This window comes from Equus asinus, chromosome 16 (genome assembly GCF_041296235.1).
Source record: "Equus asinus isolate D_3611 breed Donkey chromosome 16, EquAss-T2T_v2, whole genome shotgun sequence".
Taxonomy (NCBI): Eukaryota; Metazoa; Chordata; class Mammalia; order Perissodactyla; family Equidae; genus Equus; species Equus asinus.
This window is the reverse complement of record NC_091805.1, coordinates 27,837,837-27,855,383: the sequence shown is the minus strand read 5'-3', so window position 1 is coordinate 27,855,383 and position 17,547 is coordinate 27,837,837. Positions and strand designations below refer to the sequence as shown.

Below are 17,547 nucleotides of genomic sequence, written 5' to 3'. Positions count from 1 at the left end.
CGTACTCCTCCCCAAATGAATAAAGAAGCATTGCACTGGTAGCCGTATAACCGGCACCAGGGAATCTGCCTTGTTCGTAATAGATGCTCATGAGTATTTGTTAAATGACAAAAAGTTAATGTGTTTAAAAAATTGTTAATGTGAAAATATAGTGCTTTTTATTTCATAAAACCACTTGTATCAGTTACAAGTATATCTTGTATCTGTTATAAGTAACAGAATATCTGACTCAGAGCAGCTTAAACATGAAGGGGGGTTTACTGGCTCATCTAATGGTCAAGTTTAGAGAAAGGACAGGTTGAGCAAAGGCTCCACAATGTCAAGGCCCGGCTTCTTTTTCATTTCTCTGCCAGCTACTGTATTGATCTATCTAAGGCCGATTAAACCCAGTTATCACTAAAAATTTATTGAGCACATACTATGCACTAAGTACTGGGGACACAAAGGTGACTAAAACACATCTGCCCTCGAGGACTTTATAGAACAGTAGGGAGGCCAGGCCTGAAAACTAAAGAATGATACATATTCAACAGCACAAATAAGGAAATATTTTTCAGAGACAGACATAAGAGAAATGTCCTTAGAGAGGACATTTTGAAAACAAAACGAGATTTTAAAAATTGAGTAAGAGTTGGTCAGGAAAGCAAGGCAAGGAAGGAGGGAGCTCCTCGCTCCTTCCACAGGCACGCGTGAGTGCGGAGCTACAAAGTGGTCCATGGAGGGCATCGAGGGGTGAGAAGCGGCAGATGAAGCTGCAGCAATACAGATGAGGAAGAGGCAAAGAGCTGAACTCTATCTTACAGTTGAAGGGGAATCACCAAATGCCTTGAAACATGAGCAAATTTATTTCTCAAAACGTCCCCTGTCGGTTGTGTAGAAGAGGAATTAGGTGAAAATGAGAATGAAGACGAGAAAAACTCCTGCACAGCACAGATGAATGACGTAAAGGGCTTGAGCAGGAGAGGATGGATGGTGACAGATGTCAACCTACAAAAACAGAAACCAGTCTAAGAGGCAAAACGTTTATATGGGATCAGAGAATTGCAATTCGGGGAGCACAGACTCAGGCAGAAACCCAAATAACGTCCCAATTACAGGAGAGGGGCTCAGGGATTTTATAGGAAAAAGAGGATGAGATAAGTTGCACTAAAGAAGAGTTCATTGGTGCTAGAGGAAGTAAGGCTAGGTTTGGACTTCACAGACTGGCTTGAGATTCGGTCATCAGGCAAAAGGCTAAACTTGTATTTCATTGATTGGTTAGTGACTCGGTCATCAGCAAAGTCCAATTTCATCAATCCTTACAAACAGGATATTCTTGTCCTTACTGACTTCTTGGAATGTTGGCAGTTTGGTACAGTTTGGACAATAAAGAAAACGACATTCAAGGCAATGCCTCTGCAATGGCTGCTCTGGCTCTATTTTAATATGGCTCCACTCACGTTGTCTTTCACACAGAGAATAGGGGATGGAATTAAAATATATTCAGGTAATAAAATTGGCAGGAGCTGGTGGCTGGATGTAGAAAGGGAAGGGAAAGGCCGAGGATCTCTCTCACATTTGGCTTGGACAACTGGGTGCTGGTGATGCCACCAACCTTTAATCTGTATCTGCTCTTCCAACTTCCCTCCTAAACTCCAGATATATTTCCACTTTTCTCCTGGATACAGCTTCCTGAACATTCACCATACTCCTCCCTTTCAAGTGTGCTATGATTTGGCACCACCTTCTATGCTTCCCTTTCTCTGTTCCTCCACATGTAACAACTGTTGCCAATATTTTCTTCTTCTTCTTCTCCCCAAAGCCCCCTGGTACATAGTTGCATATTCTAGTTGTAGGTCTCTCTAGCTGTGCTATGTGGGACGCCACCTCAGCATGGCCTGATGAGTGGTGCCATGTCCGCGCCCAGGATCCAAACTGATGAAACCTTGGGCCGCCCAAGAAGAGCACGAGAACTTAACCACTCGGCCACAGGGCCCGCCTCTCTAGTCTTCTTTTATCCATTCACCCTCTCCTACTGTCACTTTGATTGCCTGCCATACCCACAATCCCTTCCCAAACAAAGCTACCAAATTCATTTATTATTTATATACGGCCCTGCTTTGTACCACATGACCCTGACGCTCTTAACCACATCTGAATGGACAATGGATTGAGCCAAGGTTAGCCATTAGTCAATGTGGTAGTTAAATAAGGGAACTCTAAGGGCCAGTCCCATGGTGGAGTGGTTAAGTTCATGTGCTCCACTTCGGTAGCCCAGAGTTTTGCTGGTTTGGATCCTGGATACGGACCTGGCACCGCTCATCAGGCCATGCTGAGGCAGCGTCCCACACAGCACAACCAGAAGGACCTACAACTAGAATATACAGCTATGTACTGGGGGCTTTGGGAAGAAGAAGGGGGGAAAAAAAGAAGATTGGCAACAGATGTTAGCTCAGGTGCCAATCTTAAAAAAATAAAAATAAAAAAACAAGTGAACTATAGCAGAGATGTTCTAAAATAAACAGGGACCAACTGACAACACTCTAAGAGAGTTTCGAAGTAAATCCAAGGTAGAGTAAGAAAAAGAAATGGGTAAGGAGAGAAGCAGAGATGAAAGACCAAAGTTGCTGGAAGATCATTTGTGTAACTACTGTAGACAGGACAGACTGACTGGGTTCACACTCCGGTCATGTGACCTTGGGCAAGTCACGTTAACATCTCTGGAGCCAGATCGGCAAGGTTCTTACTCTGATTCCACCATTTCTCCTCTAATGTTCAGTTTCCTTATCTGTTAAATGGGAATAATAACAAGACTTACCTCACAGGGGAGTAAATAAAACATGTCAGCCCAGTGTCTAGCTAATAGTAGGATGGCAATAAGTATTAGCCACTTTTATTACAATTGTCCTGAATAATGGTGCCATTTCTCAATGAAGTCTTACTGTCCAGTTGCTGTCATGTCCCAAGCAACTTTCCAATTCTACATCAGATCTGGCTTTTTGACTGCTGAAACTATTTCCTGTTTTTCCTCTTGTCTCCACATATATCCTATTACCTCAGGCAATCCAGAGGTGTCTCTGTTACTTGCTTTTGGGAAGAATCTAATACAACCTGATTTCCCAATAAATCAAGCTCTTTCAAATCTCTGTGGCTTTGTAAATGCCGTTTCTTGTTTAGATACCCTCTGACTTCTCCCTTCCCAATCTCTACCTAATCAATCCCCAAGAGATCACTCAAATGTCACCCTATAAAGCCTTCCCCAATTCAGCGTGATCCCCATCATTTTTGTTTGGCTATTCTCTTTCTCACTAGAGTGGAAGCACAAACACCAAAACCATGTCTTATTAATCTTTGATTCTTTAGGACCTAGTTCAGAGCGAGGTACATGGTGGGTGCTAGATATTTCATTAATATCTGCAGAATAAATCAATGATATTGCTGTGCTCAGAGGATTAATTTAGCCTAGCATTTAAGATGGCTAGATGAGCATATGAAGTTTTTTTGCTGTTAAAATAAAACCCCTGCTACACCTATTTTTCTTTGCTTGTGATAGGAACTTGGGAGTTCTGGGTCCTATCCTTAATTGCTGCGAGGATAAGGATAAACTGTTCACTTGCTATACGTTTAATCTCATTTTCTCTACATAAATTAGATTTATCTTCCTTAAATTCATGACACTTTTAAGGCTTACAGTACAGCCAGAAGAATAAAGCCACTGAAGAGAAGGGGCACTTTATCCTTAGAGGTTCACCCTAGAAACAGAACAACCTCAGTTTTATTTTTTCCATCTTTTACATCAATCCCCACAAGTGGAGACAAAGCAGCATCTCTGGTAGATAGGCCCAAATTAAAAGGAAAGTTTTTACTTTACAAAACTCAGTTTATAGCTGCTGGAGCCCTAAGTGTGGGCAAGAGAAAGCACTTTTTAAATGTAGAATGCTGCACAATTGTTAGTTATTAGTAGTAATTATATTTACTCTACTTCACTGTTCTCAGTGGGACCCAGGCCAGCAGCATCAGCATCACCTGGGACCTTGTTAGAAATGCAAAAATCTTGTCCCCCATCCCAGACCTGCTGAATCAGAACTATGGTCTGGGACCCAGCAAATCGAAGTTTTAACAAGCCCTCCAGGTGATTTAGATGCATACTAAAGTTCAAGAACCAACGTTTTGGTGAAAATAGAAATTCTCTACAGAATATTTCTAAGCTTCATTTTCTTTATAAACTGAAATGCCTTTCACTGGATTCACCATAGCCTGAGTTAAACTTCACAACAACCCTCCACTTGCTTGAGTCTCAAGGGAGCTGGGAGTTGCTGGGAGCTGTAGAGTGTTCTAGGTGGAGAGGGAAAGCCAGGTTGCAATCAGGAAGTATTTCTACGTATGCATTTTTTAGTACATTGTTTCAAGAGAGCTCAGAAGAGCCATCCAAGACTCCAGTAATTTTTCCTCATCCTAAATATTCATTTTTTCTACCTAATTTTATTTTTCTTAAAACTGTTTAAGCTTATAAAAAATTGTGTACGTTTTAGGACCATGAAACCTGGATCCACCCCGACCTTACCGATATGTCTTCCAAAAACCAAGCCTGCCCGTTTTAAGAGTATTTTGGGACAAACTAATGCCGCACGTAACTATAATTGATCTTGGTTTTCTTTTTGAATCTCGTCCGTGGGCTCCGAGATGCTCGGGATTGGTTGTTTGGGGCGAGCGAGCCCACTTTGCGGCGAGGAGACTGGAGAAGAGCCCGCCGTAGCCTACGGTGGGGAGGGATGCGGCGGAGGTCCCCGCCTCCTCCTACCTGAGCAGATCCTGGCTGAGCTGCTCCGACACCATCGCCTGCAGACGGCGCCGCTCACAGGGCCCCTTCCTTTGCAACCCCTTACTGCAAACTCCGGGGGACGCCAGAAGTCCCATGGGGGCCGCACTACCCTCCCCACAGCGGGCCATGTCTCACGAAGCGACGGCGGCGCCCTGCAGGCCCAGGACGCGGGCTCCCCGGCCGGGCTCTGGAAGAAGGGGGCGTTTCCGAGCGACTGCTCTACTCCGACGCGAACCCGCCCTCTAGGGGAAAGGTTGGCGCCTCTCGCCTGTTTGCAGACGGTCCCTTACAGCCGGCGCACCGCAGCGCTTGGGAGTCTCGGAGGCCGGGGCCTGCGCCGGCACGTGACCCGGGCAGGGTGTGCGCAGGCGTCGACGCTCTGTTTACCTCCGCCGGGCACCCCGCCCAGCCTGGACCGCGGCGTGAGCTGTCCGCCAGACCCGCCCATCCCTCCTGCTCCGTAGCCCCGTCCCTCGTCTTTGCTTTCCGGGCGGTGTTAAGCTTTGAGAGCCGAGAGCAAATCAACCTGCGCAGCCTTGCCACACTCTGTCTTCCTGGGATGTCAGCGCTTTGTTTTCCAGGAAAGAGAAGTTCACAAGACCTTTCCCGCGGCGAGTCACACTCCGTGTTTTAGTTGCTTTGGGCAAGAAAAACTGGGTGTGAGGGACGGTGGAAGAGTTTCGTAAAATCAGCGCGAGTCAGAACGCTCCTGAGTCCCCTGCAGAGTGTGTACACAGCGTGTAGAGAACGCCCTTCCCTTCTAATCCGGGGAGTGGCTCATGTAACTGCTCTTGAACTTTAGCTGAGAAACGTCAGGTTATATTCTAGCGCTTTGCGTGTAAAGCCTTAACATTTATGACGAGGAAGGGAGAAGGTAAGGTGGGAGGGGCAGAGCCTTTAGTTGAACAGGAAAGTGGGTGGATTAGTGAGCTGTATAATTTTTAGTATTTAAGCCTGAAGAAAATAGCTGGAGTGGATGTCATTTAAAAGTCTTTTGGTACTTTTTATTTGATTATTTCCTCCAAAGGAAGAAAGCTCAATAGTTCTGCTTCATTCAGGACCTCTGCACAATGTATCGCGTACTAATTGCTTGGAAAATATATGGACTTTGTTCCATAAGATTGGCCAAGAAGTAGACATTTCTCCAGATAATGCCCGTCTCAAATATTGACACCTTAATTCTGAAAAATATAACTGGATAATTGATTCTTAATTACTCCTGTAGAAAACGAGGCATGTCAAAGATAATATAATACTGCTTAATATTTATAGAGTGCTTATTAGGTAAGAAAACTGCTCTAGACCTGTATTAACTCAATCCTCACAACCACCATTTAGGTGGGTACTGCAATGAGCCCAATTTACAGGTGAGGAAGTTGAGGCATGACAGGATGGGTAACTTGGGCAAGGTCACACAGTAAGTGATGCTCTACGTGTTAAAACCCAGGCAGTGTAGCACAAGACTTTCCCTTCGAAGTCCTGCAAGCTTTCTACCACGCCCCTTTATCAGCTGGTGAAGTCACAGGCTATTCTCTGGTTGGGAATGGATGACAGAATGGTTTCTGGTCCATGTAATTTAATTCACTTATAACTACCTTAGGCAGCTGACTCTGAAGTGATTAAAGAAAAAGTAACTTTTTTAAAAAGCAAATCTTGTCAATGATGCTTCACATTCCACCATTAGAGATTTTTTACTTAAAGCATTATTTCTATTTTAATTAATTCGGGCTCTGTAGTCATTTATACTTTAATGTGAGTGAAGTTATCAGATTTTTTTTCTGAAAGACTCTTGGATCAGGAAGAAAAGCCAGTCCTGAGGAGTTAACTAGCAACAGGAGCTCTGAAGGTAAACATCACTAAATCCATATCCCGCTAACCCAAGAACTGAAGGTAAAAAATTGTGTTGTTTTTAAGTCACTAAGTTTGTGGCAATTTGTTAAAGCAGTAATAGAAAACTCATACACACCTATAAAATATTTTTTGCTAAAAACTTGAACCTGAATCTAATCAAGCCTCCAAAATTAACTTCCGTTAGCAAGAAATGCATGGGGTAGATGAGCATAGTAAGTGATGGTACAAGAACACACACAGTCGGATTTAAAATGCGGGATACTCCACAGCTCGATTGGCCAGGCTTCCACCCCAGCATCAAGGCATTTGGGGTAAAAATGGGAGAGGGAAATGCTCTAGATTAGAAGAGACTCAGAAAGCAAAAGAACCAAGTGTAACCTCTGTATCGTTTGGAAACTGATTCACACAAACTAACTAGAAAGGATATTTTTTAGAACAGTTGGGAAAATTTTATAATGGGCTACATAGGAAATGGAATTATTGCTGATTTGTCAGGAATAATGTCAGTGGTTATGTAATGTGCTTATGTAAGAAAATGTCCAGTTTTTTAGAGACACATACTGAAGTATGAGTAAAATGAAATGATGTCTGGGGGTTTACTTTTTAAAAATTTTAGAAGGAATGGTAGAAGGAAAGAAGAAAAGATGAGGAAAGAGGGAAAGGAAAGAAGAACTGAGAAAGCATGTATACGCAAGTCTTGATAATTGTTGAATCTTGCTAATGGGCATATTGGGGTTCATTGTACTTCTCTCTCCTTTGTATGTTTGAAATGTTTCATATGAAAACTCCTTTTTTTCTTTTTGAGGAAGATTAGCCCTGAGCTAACATCTGCTGCCAATCCTCCTCTTTTTGCTGCAGAAGACTGGCCCTGAGCTAACACCTGTGCCCATCTTCCTCCACTTTATATGTGGGACGCCTGCCACAGCATGGCTTGACAAGTGGTGCGGAGGTCCGCACCCGGGATCCAAACTGGCACCAGGCAGCCAAAGCGGAACCTGCAAACTTAACCGCTGCACCACCGGGCTGGGCCCTGAAAACATTTTGTAAAAAGGAAAAAATAATGCATCCAAAAAATCACTTTTCTTTCATGAAGTTGTAGTCCTTGAGAGAGTTTATTGTCTTCCAAGGCAATTTTACCTCAATTTATTTTTCACACATGAGGATCACAGTTAAGGCCCACCTTAGACAAATCTCACTGGCTAAAATCGAGGTTTGGGTATTCGTATTCGTTTATGGGGGCCCTAGGGGAGAGTTTCCTTGCCTTTTCCAGCTTCTAGAGGCTGCCCATATTCCTTGGCTCTTGGCTTCCTTTATCTTCCAAGCCAGAAGATTGAGTCCTTCTCACGTAGCATTATTCTTACCTCCTCTTCTGCCTCGTTTCGTTCTTCTCTCTTTTAAGGACTCTTATGATTACTTCGGGTCCAACTGGATAATCCAGCATAATCTCCCTGTTTTAAGGTCGGCTAATTAGCAAGCTTAATTCCATCTGCAGCCATAATTCCCCTTTGCCACAGAACCTCACAAATTCACAGGTTCTGGGATTAGGACTGGGTATCTTTAGGGGGAGGGGAATAAGCATTGTTCTGCCCACCACAAGTGGTAATTCATTCTGTATCATGTTAGCAGGAGTATAGTGCTTGCTTATTTCCCTTTTATCCATCTGATAGTTTTATCTGTTGATAATTCTTGCCTATATCAATTAACTAGGGATTGCAAAATAACTTTTTAATTTTATCATTCCTTCTACATTTATTTGCTGGAAATTTGCTGGAAATCTTTAAAGAACTCTCCCTCATCAATTAGAAATAGTGGATATCCAGAAATGCATTTCACACTGCAAAGGCAGGTTATATGCTTAATTCTCTTATTTAAATGGTCGTTTTTCAAATATATAACGATGTACACCTGAACTTTATATGTTATAAACCACTCTTACCACAATACAAAAAGAATAAAAAATCAAAAAATAATAATAAAATAAGTGATCATTTTTCAAAGTAAGGAGTTAGTACCCTAGTTAATTCCAGTGTATCCAGTTTATTATTTTTAGTATCTTTGTGAAGTCACAGATTTTTATATATGCAAAGGCAATTGCATTCATTATTCTTTTTGATGTTCAAATTGCCTTATCTGGCCAATGAGAGTTCCTTTTCATTGGCTCCTGTGTTCTTTTTGACACGTCCTTTAATCTGTGAAAGCTTTCTTCCTTTCTGGCACAACCAGATACCAGATGCCTTGTATATTTCCTACCCCAGCTATTTTCCAAGGAGCTACAGTTCCTTTTAGTGTGGAATAGTCTTGAGAGCCCACAATATGGGTGCTAAGTGTGCTCATTGCTATTGGGCTGTATTATTTCTAAGCAATACACATTTTTATAAGAAAAAAATTTTTGAATTCATACTAATATTTCTAATTCAAAGTTAACATTACAAGATTTTTAGATTCTTTGTTTTAAAACTCTGTTCTCTTTTTTCTTGCCTGAAAAACTCTTGGTTCCTAACATTAATAGGATTACTTATTTGTATTATCCTATAGAAGTTATTTGAGTTTCATAATAATATGAATATTATGACTAACAATTAGACTATATTCCAATTTACGGTTTTTTGAAACTCTATTTGTACAGAGAATTTCACTAAGAATGTGCAGTCAAAATACTGCCTTCTAAAGTTATTTGAAATATTTTCTCTATGTGGTTATATCACTATCTTGATATAAATTAGGTTCATTTGTTTCAGTTTGATTTCAATTTGGGGGATATCTTTTTTTATCTTTTGGTTTAATTTTAATTTTGAATTTGTAAAACATTTATACGTTTCAAAAATTAAAACAATATCAGAGAAGTCTCACTTCTTTCCCTGTGCCCCCCACTCTGTTACCCTCTTCACTCCCTCTCCCATAGGTAACCTTTTTTATTAACATTTTGGTTTATCGTTCCAGTGTTTCCTTTTGGAAGAACTGTCTACAAAAATTCCAAGTGGATCAAAGTGTCCTGTCAAAGTTTCAAAATTTTGTGAATCTTACACACAAAAGCAGTATTTCTTTTGGTGGTTATTCTCTTATGAGTGAGGTTGAGCATCTCTTTAAATATTTAATAGATAATTTATTCTGTGGACTGTCCACATCTTTTGCCCATTTTGCTTTTGGTCTTTATTCCCTCTATTTTTAGGTGTTGGAGATTTTAGCTCTTTGTGATATAAGTTGCAAATATCTTTTCCCATTTGTTATGTCTTATGACGACTTTTAGTGTTTTTTGTCTTATAAAAGACTGTGGGTTTTTTTTTTAATGTAGTCAGATTTATCCATTCTTTTTCTTTATTGCTTCTGGACTTTGAGTCATAGGTAAGAAGATTTTCTCTACTTCTGGGTTGAGAAGAAATTCACCCATCTTTTTTCTAATAATGTATGATTTCACTTTTTATACTCAACTATCTGATCCATTTGAAATTTAATCATATGAGAAATCCAATATTGTCTTTTTTCTAAATAACTATCTAGTCCCAATACCACTTATTTAAAAAGTCTTGGGGCTGGCCCGGTGGCACAGTGGTTAAGTGCACACGTTCTGCTTCGGTGGCCCGGGGTTCGCCGGTTTGGATCCTGGGTGCAGACGTGGCACTGCTTGGCAAGCCATGCTGTGGCAGGCGTCCCACATATAAAAAGTAGGGGAAGATGGGCAAGTATGTTAGCTCAGGGCCAGTCTTCTGCAGCAAAAAGAGGAGGATTGGCAGCAGATGTTAGCTCAGGGCTAATCTTCCTCAAACAAATAGATAAATAAATAAATAAATAAAGTCTAACTTTTCCCCCACTTATTTGAGATACCACCTTTATCACATGCTAAATTTCTATATTCTTTAAGGTTTATTTGTGGACTTTTTGTTCTATTGTTTAGACCATCTATTCATGTGCCAGTATCACAGTTTTAATTACAGAGGCTTTATACAGATTGTTCTTTTTCAAAAATATGTCTTACTAAATGCTCTCTACCCAAGGGTGAGCATGTAATACTTTTTTGCCTTAATATTGGTCAACTGTTAACTATTCAATGTCCTCTTGGTGCTGATAGCAATAAATAGGCAGAACTGATGAAGCTGAGAATGCTGCACAAACCTCACTTAGATTGTTTCTAGACTCTTCTCTGCATATAATGTAATGATTATAAGCACAGACTTTAGAATCATGCTGTTTAATCCAATTTAAGCTGTTATTAGCTGTATGACCTAGTCTACTGGTTTGGGTCTGGTGACCTCTAGTCTATTTAACTAGTCTGTTGGGCTCTCTAAGCCCAGTTTCCATATAATGGAGACAAGAGTATTTCCTATGGTGGTTGGGAAGACTAAATGAGTTAACCTATGTAAAAATCCTGCCACAAAGTGTGTTATTAGCTTATGGCTTATTTTCACAAAGCAATTTTGAAGGTTGCCTCCTAGAGTTTTACCTTTTCCACAGATTGTTTTCCATTCAAGTAAGTAATGCATTTTGCTAAATTAGCACTTGATTCCTCCTAGCAGTTAAGTTTCACCAGCTCCACTCGCTCCACTGGGTTTCCAATGGTGATGGTGATGGTGGACACTGAAGGCCGTCATGCACAGGGAAGGTGCGATTTTGATTTCTTAATGTCATCTTATTTAACAGACATTTAACAGTAAGAAGTCAAGCATTTATCCTGTCTTTCCAATAGGAATTGTATCACTGGGTAACTAAATAATAAATAAGTGAACATATGTCTTTATTAAAGTGTTCCAACTAATAAATGAAAAAGAAAGGAAAAAAACTGACAAAATCAGAATATCACCATTTTTCAACCCTCAGTAATGACTAGATCTAAGCAATGAGCATCAGTAGCTGCGGACATCACAAAAAGAAAACCAGGCAATGCCTGCTTCCTGATGAAAGAACACTCTACATGTATGGTCTTGCCAAAGGGATTGAACCTAAATCTGATCGAGTCTCTGGATTCCAATCTGCAGGAAATGCAGACGGAGGATATGCTGATTTGCACCATAAATATATGATTAACAAAATGCAGATTATGGGAAACTCTACAGATCAAATAGCCTAGGTCCTGCCACACGTAAATTGTAAGCAGAATAAAGGGATGGAGGGAGAACCTGTAGATTTAAAAAGATGTAAGAAACATATCGAATTTCAAAAATGGGTGTGAATAGGCAGGCAGGCTGGAGACCTAGAGAAGAGTTTCAGTTCAAGTCCAAAGGTGGTCTGCTGGCAGACTTCTCGCAAGGAGGTCAGTCTTATTCTATTAAGATCTTCAACTGATTGGATGAGGCCCACTCATATTATGGAAGGTAATCTGCCCTACTCAAAATCTACTCATTTAAATGTTAATCTCACCTAAAAAATACTTTCACATGATTGTGAATGAATGATTGACCAAACATCTGGGTACCATGGCCTACCCAAGTTGACATATGTTTAGGAAAAACTCACTTTCTCCTCCTGTGTGTCTCTCCTTTACTCTCACACTAGGACCACACTCACAAGACTTCTGACAGCAGATGTGAAGGAGTTTCCCCACAGCAAGCAATTGCATGACACCAGCTAGGTGTCCTATAATTTAACTCAATTCTGACACTATCTACCTGGAAATAGCATGAGATTCCACAGGTTAAGAGTTCTCTCCCGCAAGACTGCCCACCTCCACTTCAGGTGCCAATTGCAAGTTCAGGTTGTTACCTGTGCTTCTGACCAATTAGCTATAAATTGAAGGTAACTACAACCTCCTCATTGGGTTCAATTATATAATTTCCTAGAGCGGCTCACAGAACTCTGGATGACAGTTTACTTACTTTTTACCCGTTTATTATAAAAGGATATGATAGATGGTGTAGGTGAGCATCCAGACAGAGGAGATGTGTAGGGCAGGGTATGGGCTTTATCACATGGGCATGATTGACCATTACTCTATTACCAGCCCCTCTCTCCTCTCCAGAGAATGGGCGGGGGGGGGGGTTTGAAAATTCCAAGCCTCTACGCATGGGTTGGTCCTTCTGGCAACCAGCCCCCATCCAGGAGCTCACCAAGAGTCACCTCATTAGAACAAACAACGCTCCTATCACCCAGAAAATTCCAAGAGATTTGGGAACTCTGTGTCAAGAACTGGTATCAAAGGCCAAATATTAGAACAAAAGATGCTCCTAGTACTCTTATCACTTAGGAAATTACAAGGGTTTTAGGAGCTCTGTGCCAGGAACTGGGGGCAGAGACCAATATATATTTTTTTCTATTATTTCACAACATATAAAATTAATAACCATCACAGTATCAAATTGTGCACATTTAGATGATAAAAATGTGGTGAAACACAGGCAGTGAAACCATAAAAGTCAGGAAAGTAGTTTAATTTGAGGAGGAAGAAGGAGGTTGTAATTATAATCGCAGGGGTAGAAGGGCTTGTAGGGCGGCTGGAAAAGTTTTATGTCTTGACCTGAGTGTTGGTTGCAAGAGTATTCATCTTAAAACATTATATTTATAATGTATATTATATACTTAATTATTAGCTACATATTTCTTTGCTGTAATTTTCTTTATCTGTATTCATTTTACAATAAAAAGATTTTTTTAAGAGTTACATGTTAAAGAGAGTTTAAATAAAGCTGTGTTAAACATTTTGAGGTTAAATGGCAGGGTATAATGAAGTAATGACCCTGGTTTTTTTTTATAGCTCCACTATCTAATTAGAAACAATTTCAAAGTTCAGCAAAGGTTTGAATAATAGTACCACTGTTTGAATAAAGATAACTTTACCTTGGTAACTACTTTTAAGTGAAAATCTGTTATTTAAATGAATAATTTCCAGAACATTTTAAAAATCATTGTGTTTGAATTACACGTGTATGTACTATTATCATGAGAATATCACACCGGGGGCATGCTATAGATTGAATATTTGTGTCCTTCCAGAACTCATATGTGGAAACCTAATCCCCAATGTGATGATATTTGGAGGTGGGGCCTTTGGAAGGTGATCAGGTCTTGAGGGTGGAACCCTCATAAATGGGATTAGTGCTCTTATAAAAGAGAACCGGAGAGTTCCTTGTCCTTTCCACCACGTGAGGCACGGTGAGAAGACCTCATCTGTGAACCAAGAACCAGGCTCTCACCAGACACTGAATCTGTCAGCCTATTGATCTTGGACTTCCAAGACTCCAGAACTCTGAGAAATAAATGTTGGTTGTTTAAGCCACCCAGTCTATGGTATCTTTGTTAGAGCAGCCCGAACGGATTAAGACAGTGGGGATTATGAAATATCACTTTGCATCTCCTTTTCTCACGTCAGAACAGCCTGGTAATGATCTCTAAACAATATTTGATTTTTTATCTTTCCCTTTCCTTAAGCTTTCCCCATCTGCTCACCTTTCTCCCACTCATCTCTTCTTCCTTCTACTCTCTCAAAATACCAGGAAGTTAACCAATGAAGTTTAAGCTTGAGAGGCCCCACTTGCCCAAGCCCCTTCCAAGGCTCTAGTAAGGTCCCTAGACGTGTCTACATGGGTCTGTTTTTGTAAAGTCTGCAAAAGTAAGATTTTGACCACAAGTGGTTAAGACCCTCATTCCCCTTAGTTAAATGTTCACTTATATTTGGTGGCACTGAGTGGCTGCAGACATTTTTGGGATTCAGCAACAGTGAAACTAAGTTAGGGTTAACATGGAAGATTTATTGGTTTGCAATCACTTCCACATCTAGATAAGTTCTTGGTTCCTGTCCTGGTATAGGAATGGCTTCTAGGAATACTTTGCTGATTCATCCTGCGTGATGACATGAAGAGGTAGGGCTCAAGGTGACATCACTATGTGAAGATGTCTTACAGCAAAGGGTGCTGGAAGTACATGGGTATTAGGGAGGTGTACAACAGTAAGTAGAGGCTTCAGTTCTCTTTGATGCCTGGTCAGAACAAAAGGAATATTCTCAGTAATGCAGAACATGCAATTATAAATGCAAAATTTTCCCCTTTGATGAGAATCACAGAAAACAGAATTTTTCAGGATTCCTTTATTTATAACCTATGTTTATGATATTAGTCAGCTTTCCAGAAACTGTAGTCTGCTGTGATTTCTTTTCTCATTCTAAATAATCACTTTCATACCTAAAAATATACAAGGGTAGCCATAGCATATAAAACTGTTTCAATGATATTCCCAAATATATCTTCCTAATGTTTATTTTTATTTTGTCTTGTGAAATAAGAACATTTGGGCTACTTTGAGAAAGAGCAAAGAGGCATTCATCCACCAGGTCCTTTTTGGAGAGATTAAAAATGATAATTTAATGTATTTATTGCCAGTGGAGCTATTAATGAGTTATTTTCTCTGCAAAAATGAGGCAGAGGTGATGTGCTGTAATGTTCCTCTGGCCTTACTTCAGCAAAATAAAGGCACTAATTAGAACCATGCTGGGTGAACAAGGTTAATGACTAGATTTCTTATTCTTCTACCTCAGGTCACACTGAAACAAACATATTAAGAAAGAAGAAAAATAGGTACTCAAATCTAATTGAAATATATATTTCTCAAGCACATTTTAATAACGTAATTAAGTGCCTAGTCCACTTAGAGTAAAAACTGTTTTTCCTCAAAGGATAATTTTTATTTCAATTATAGTTTCTACCTAGAAGGCACTTTCACCATTTTCAGGACTGCCTTTAACATTTAATACAGTGATTAAGCCTATACTTGTTGTGGTAATGACTATATATATAGGCTGCCTGAAGATCTAAGTATGAATTAAATAACTTGGCATATTGTGGATGCCTCAGGGCAAATTTCTTAAACTTCTCGTATGAAATGGACTCTGAGCTCTGTCCAGCTATTTCCTGAAAGAGTCTGGAAACGTCAAGATCTGGCACTCCAAAAGCTGCCCAAAGTGTAGCAGCTAACTCCTGTTCTGTTATAAAACCATCCTCATCAAGATCAAAAAGCTTAAATGACATTTGCAGAATCTTTTCAGTGTTGGCGGAATTGCATAGGACAGTCAGACCTATCACATACTCTCTGAGGTCTATGCTGCCCTCATTATTCCTGTCAAAAAGGGTAAAAAGTTGTCTCAAGGGCTCTTAAATTGGGAGTTTTAAATAATTTGCAAACTTCAATTTCTATCTTCCCTCCTTTTGAGGCAACTGCAATTGCAGCATATTCATCCAAATGCTGATGAATATTATCCCAATCTAACTTCAATTTCTGGCTAATTTTTGTAAATCCCACCAAACCAGCTTCCGTGGGTAGTTGAAGGTTACCTGTGGAAATCATCAGTCTGCAGTCTTCATAAGTGTGGTCTGTCACAGGCACCCCCAGAGCATTTGCCATGTTGATCCTCACTGTATTGGCAAAAAGGACCGGGTCTTTTTTTTCTTGGTCATTTGGGATATAAACAGGCATAAACTCCACTTCTACCCTGGTGAAGAGTTGACTCAGGGTCAGCATACAGGCCTGGAAGCCTGTGAAACCCTGCCAGGTCCAGGTCACCGTGTCCAGCGTGTTTGGGTACCTGAGCAGCACTGGCTGCACAGGAACACCTGGAGAGAAGGCTCCTAGTTTAAAGGTGACCAGACACGTGCGATTGGTACACACTCCTTCCGGGAAAATGAGGATCTGTGGCCACTTCCTTTCAGATGTCACTCGCCTCAGGATTTCATTCTTGGTATTCTTCCTGGAATTTGGGTCCTCTCGCGTCACAAGCACGGGCTGTGTTGACAGTAGGAGTTTCCCAGCCACAGGGATCAGCGCGTTTTGACTTGCGGAGACCACTGAGGGTAACCCTGCCACCACACAGGCGATAGCGTCAAAGAAAGTAGAGTGCGGCGCTGTCACGAAGATGGGGGCCTCGTCTCGGGTTGCCTTTTTCCCTTTCACTTTAACCAGAAACCCTGCTAAAAAGAACGTCGCCTGAAACAAGAACTTGAGGGCTGACTGCATTAGTGTTCTTCTCCAACTCTTAGCGGGCTTGGTTGGTTGAGCCGAAAGGCCCACGGTGGAAAGCATGGCCACTGGCCAGAGGAAGATGAAGAGGAAGGCGATGCAGGACACCCGAACGGGCACCAGCACACTCCCGGTGAGAATGATGTAGGCCCAGCGCCATGCGCTGATGCGCGTCTGTTGCACGAAGGGGTTGGCCACCGCTGGCGGCTGCGAGGACTTGTACCTCCCCTGGCTGAGGACCGACTCCCTCACGGCCATCTCCGAGTCGGAGGACCGCTGCGCCAGGAGGTTGACTTTTCAGTGGCCTCAGGGCGCGGGTAGCTTGGATCTGTGGGCAGCCGCCCCAGAGCGCACCCCTTGCCCATATTCGAGTGCTCCTTCTGTTCTCTTCTAACATAATTAGAACTCTTAAAGGCAATTGTGGGGTAATAGGAAATGATGTATTACCTTTAAAATCAGAAAACTCAAAAAGTGGTAAATGATGTAGAGTTAGATGTAACATCTAATTGTAATGTTGAATTAGAATCATATCAACAGTACAATTTTTTTCACTTTCTGTAAATGGCCTCCTTTTGACATATATGCTTGATAAATTATTTTCACATAACTTCTGACATTTCTATTAAGCATACATTATATACCTACTAGGGATATATTCATTTAAATAGATGAATATTAATTACAACTTTTTAATTTAAATGCCATTACCAGTAAAATTTACTTACTGGGAGATACTTTGGTAGCTGGTAAGTCAAATTCATTTACTCTGCCTACAAATTGATTTCTACAGAGACAGTAACATCTCTTTATGCTAAGAGGTTTAACTGATGGCACCCCGGAGCCTTTATGTCTGTTGGAAGCACTCTTTTTACATCTGCTGAAAATTAGAGTATATCCATTATCATAGGCCAGAATTAGCCACGGCACGTTTGATTCATATTCTTCACATTAGTCCACATGAA

At 40.9% G+C, this 17,547-nt stretch overlaps 2 protein-coding genes across 3 annotated transcripts in view; both read right to left on the bottom strand.

Annotated features, from left to right (window-relative positions):
• Positions 1–5,980, bottom strand: part of BTBD8 (BTB domain containing 8) — a 79,788-nt gene extending 73,808 nt beyond the window's left edge. The window contains exon 1 of one of the 2 annotated variants that reach the window (XM_070486821.1): positions 4,781–5,980. In XM_070486821.1, coding sequence (XP_070342922.1) covers positions 4,781–4,929 — 149 coding nt within the window. In that variant the 5' untranslated portion in view covers positions 4,930–5,980. The remainder of the gene's footprint in view (positions 1–4,780) is intronic. The other variant, XM_044749236.2, reaches the window with a different exon arrangement.
• Positions 5,981–15,104: 9,124 nt separating this feature from the next.
• Positions 15,105–16,968, bottom strand: LOC106846498 (lysophosphatidylcholine acyltransferase 2B-like). Its single transcript, XM_014865290.3, is given in 2 exon segments — positions 15,105–15,754; positions 15,756–16,968. Coding segments are annotated over 2 exon segments (1,530 nt in total). The 5' UTR covers positions 16,844–16,968; the 3' UTR covers positions 15,105–15,312.
• Positions 16,969–17,547: the final 579 nt, after the last annotated feature.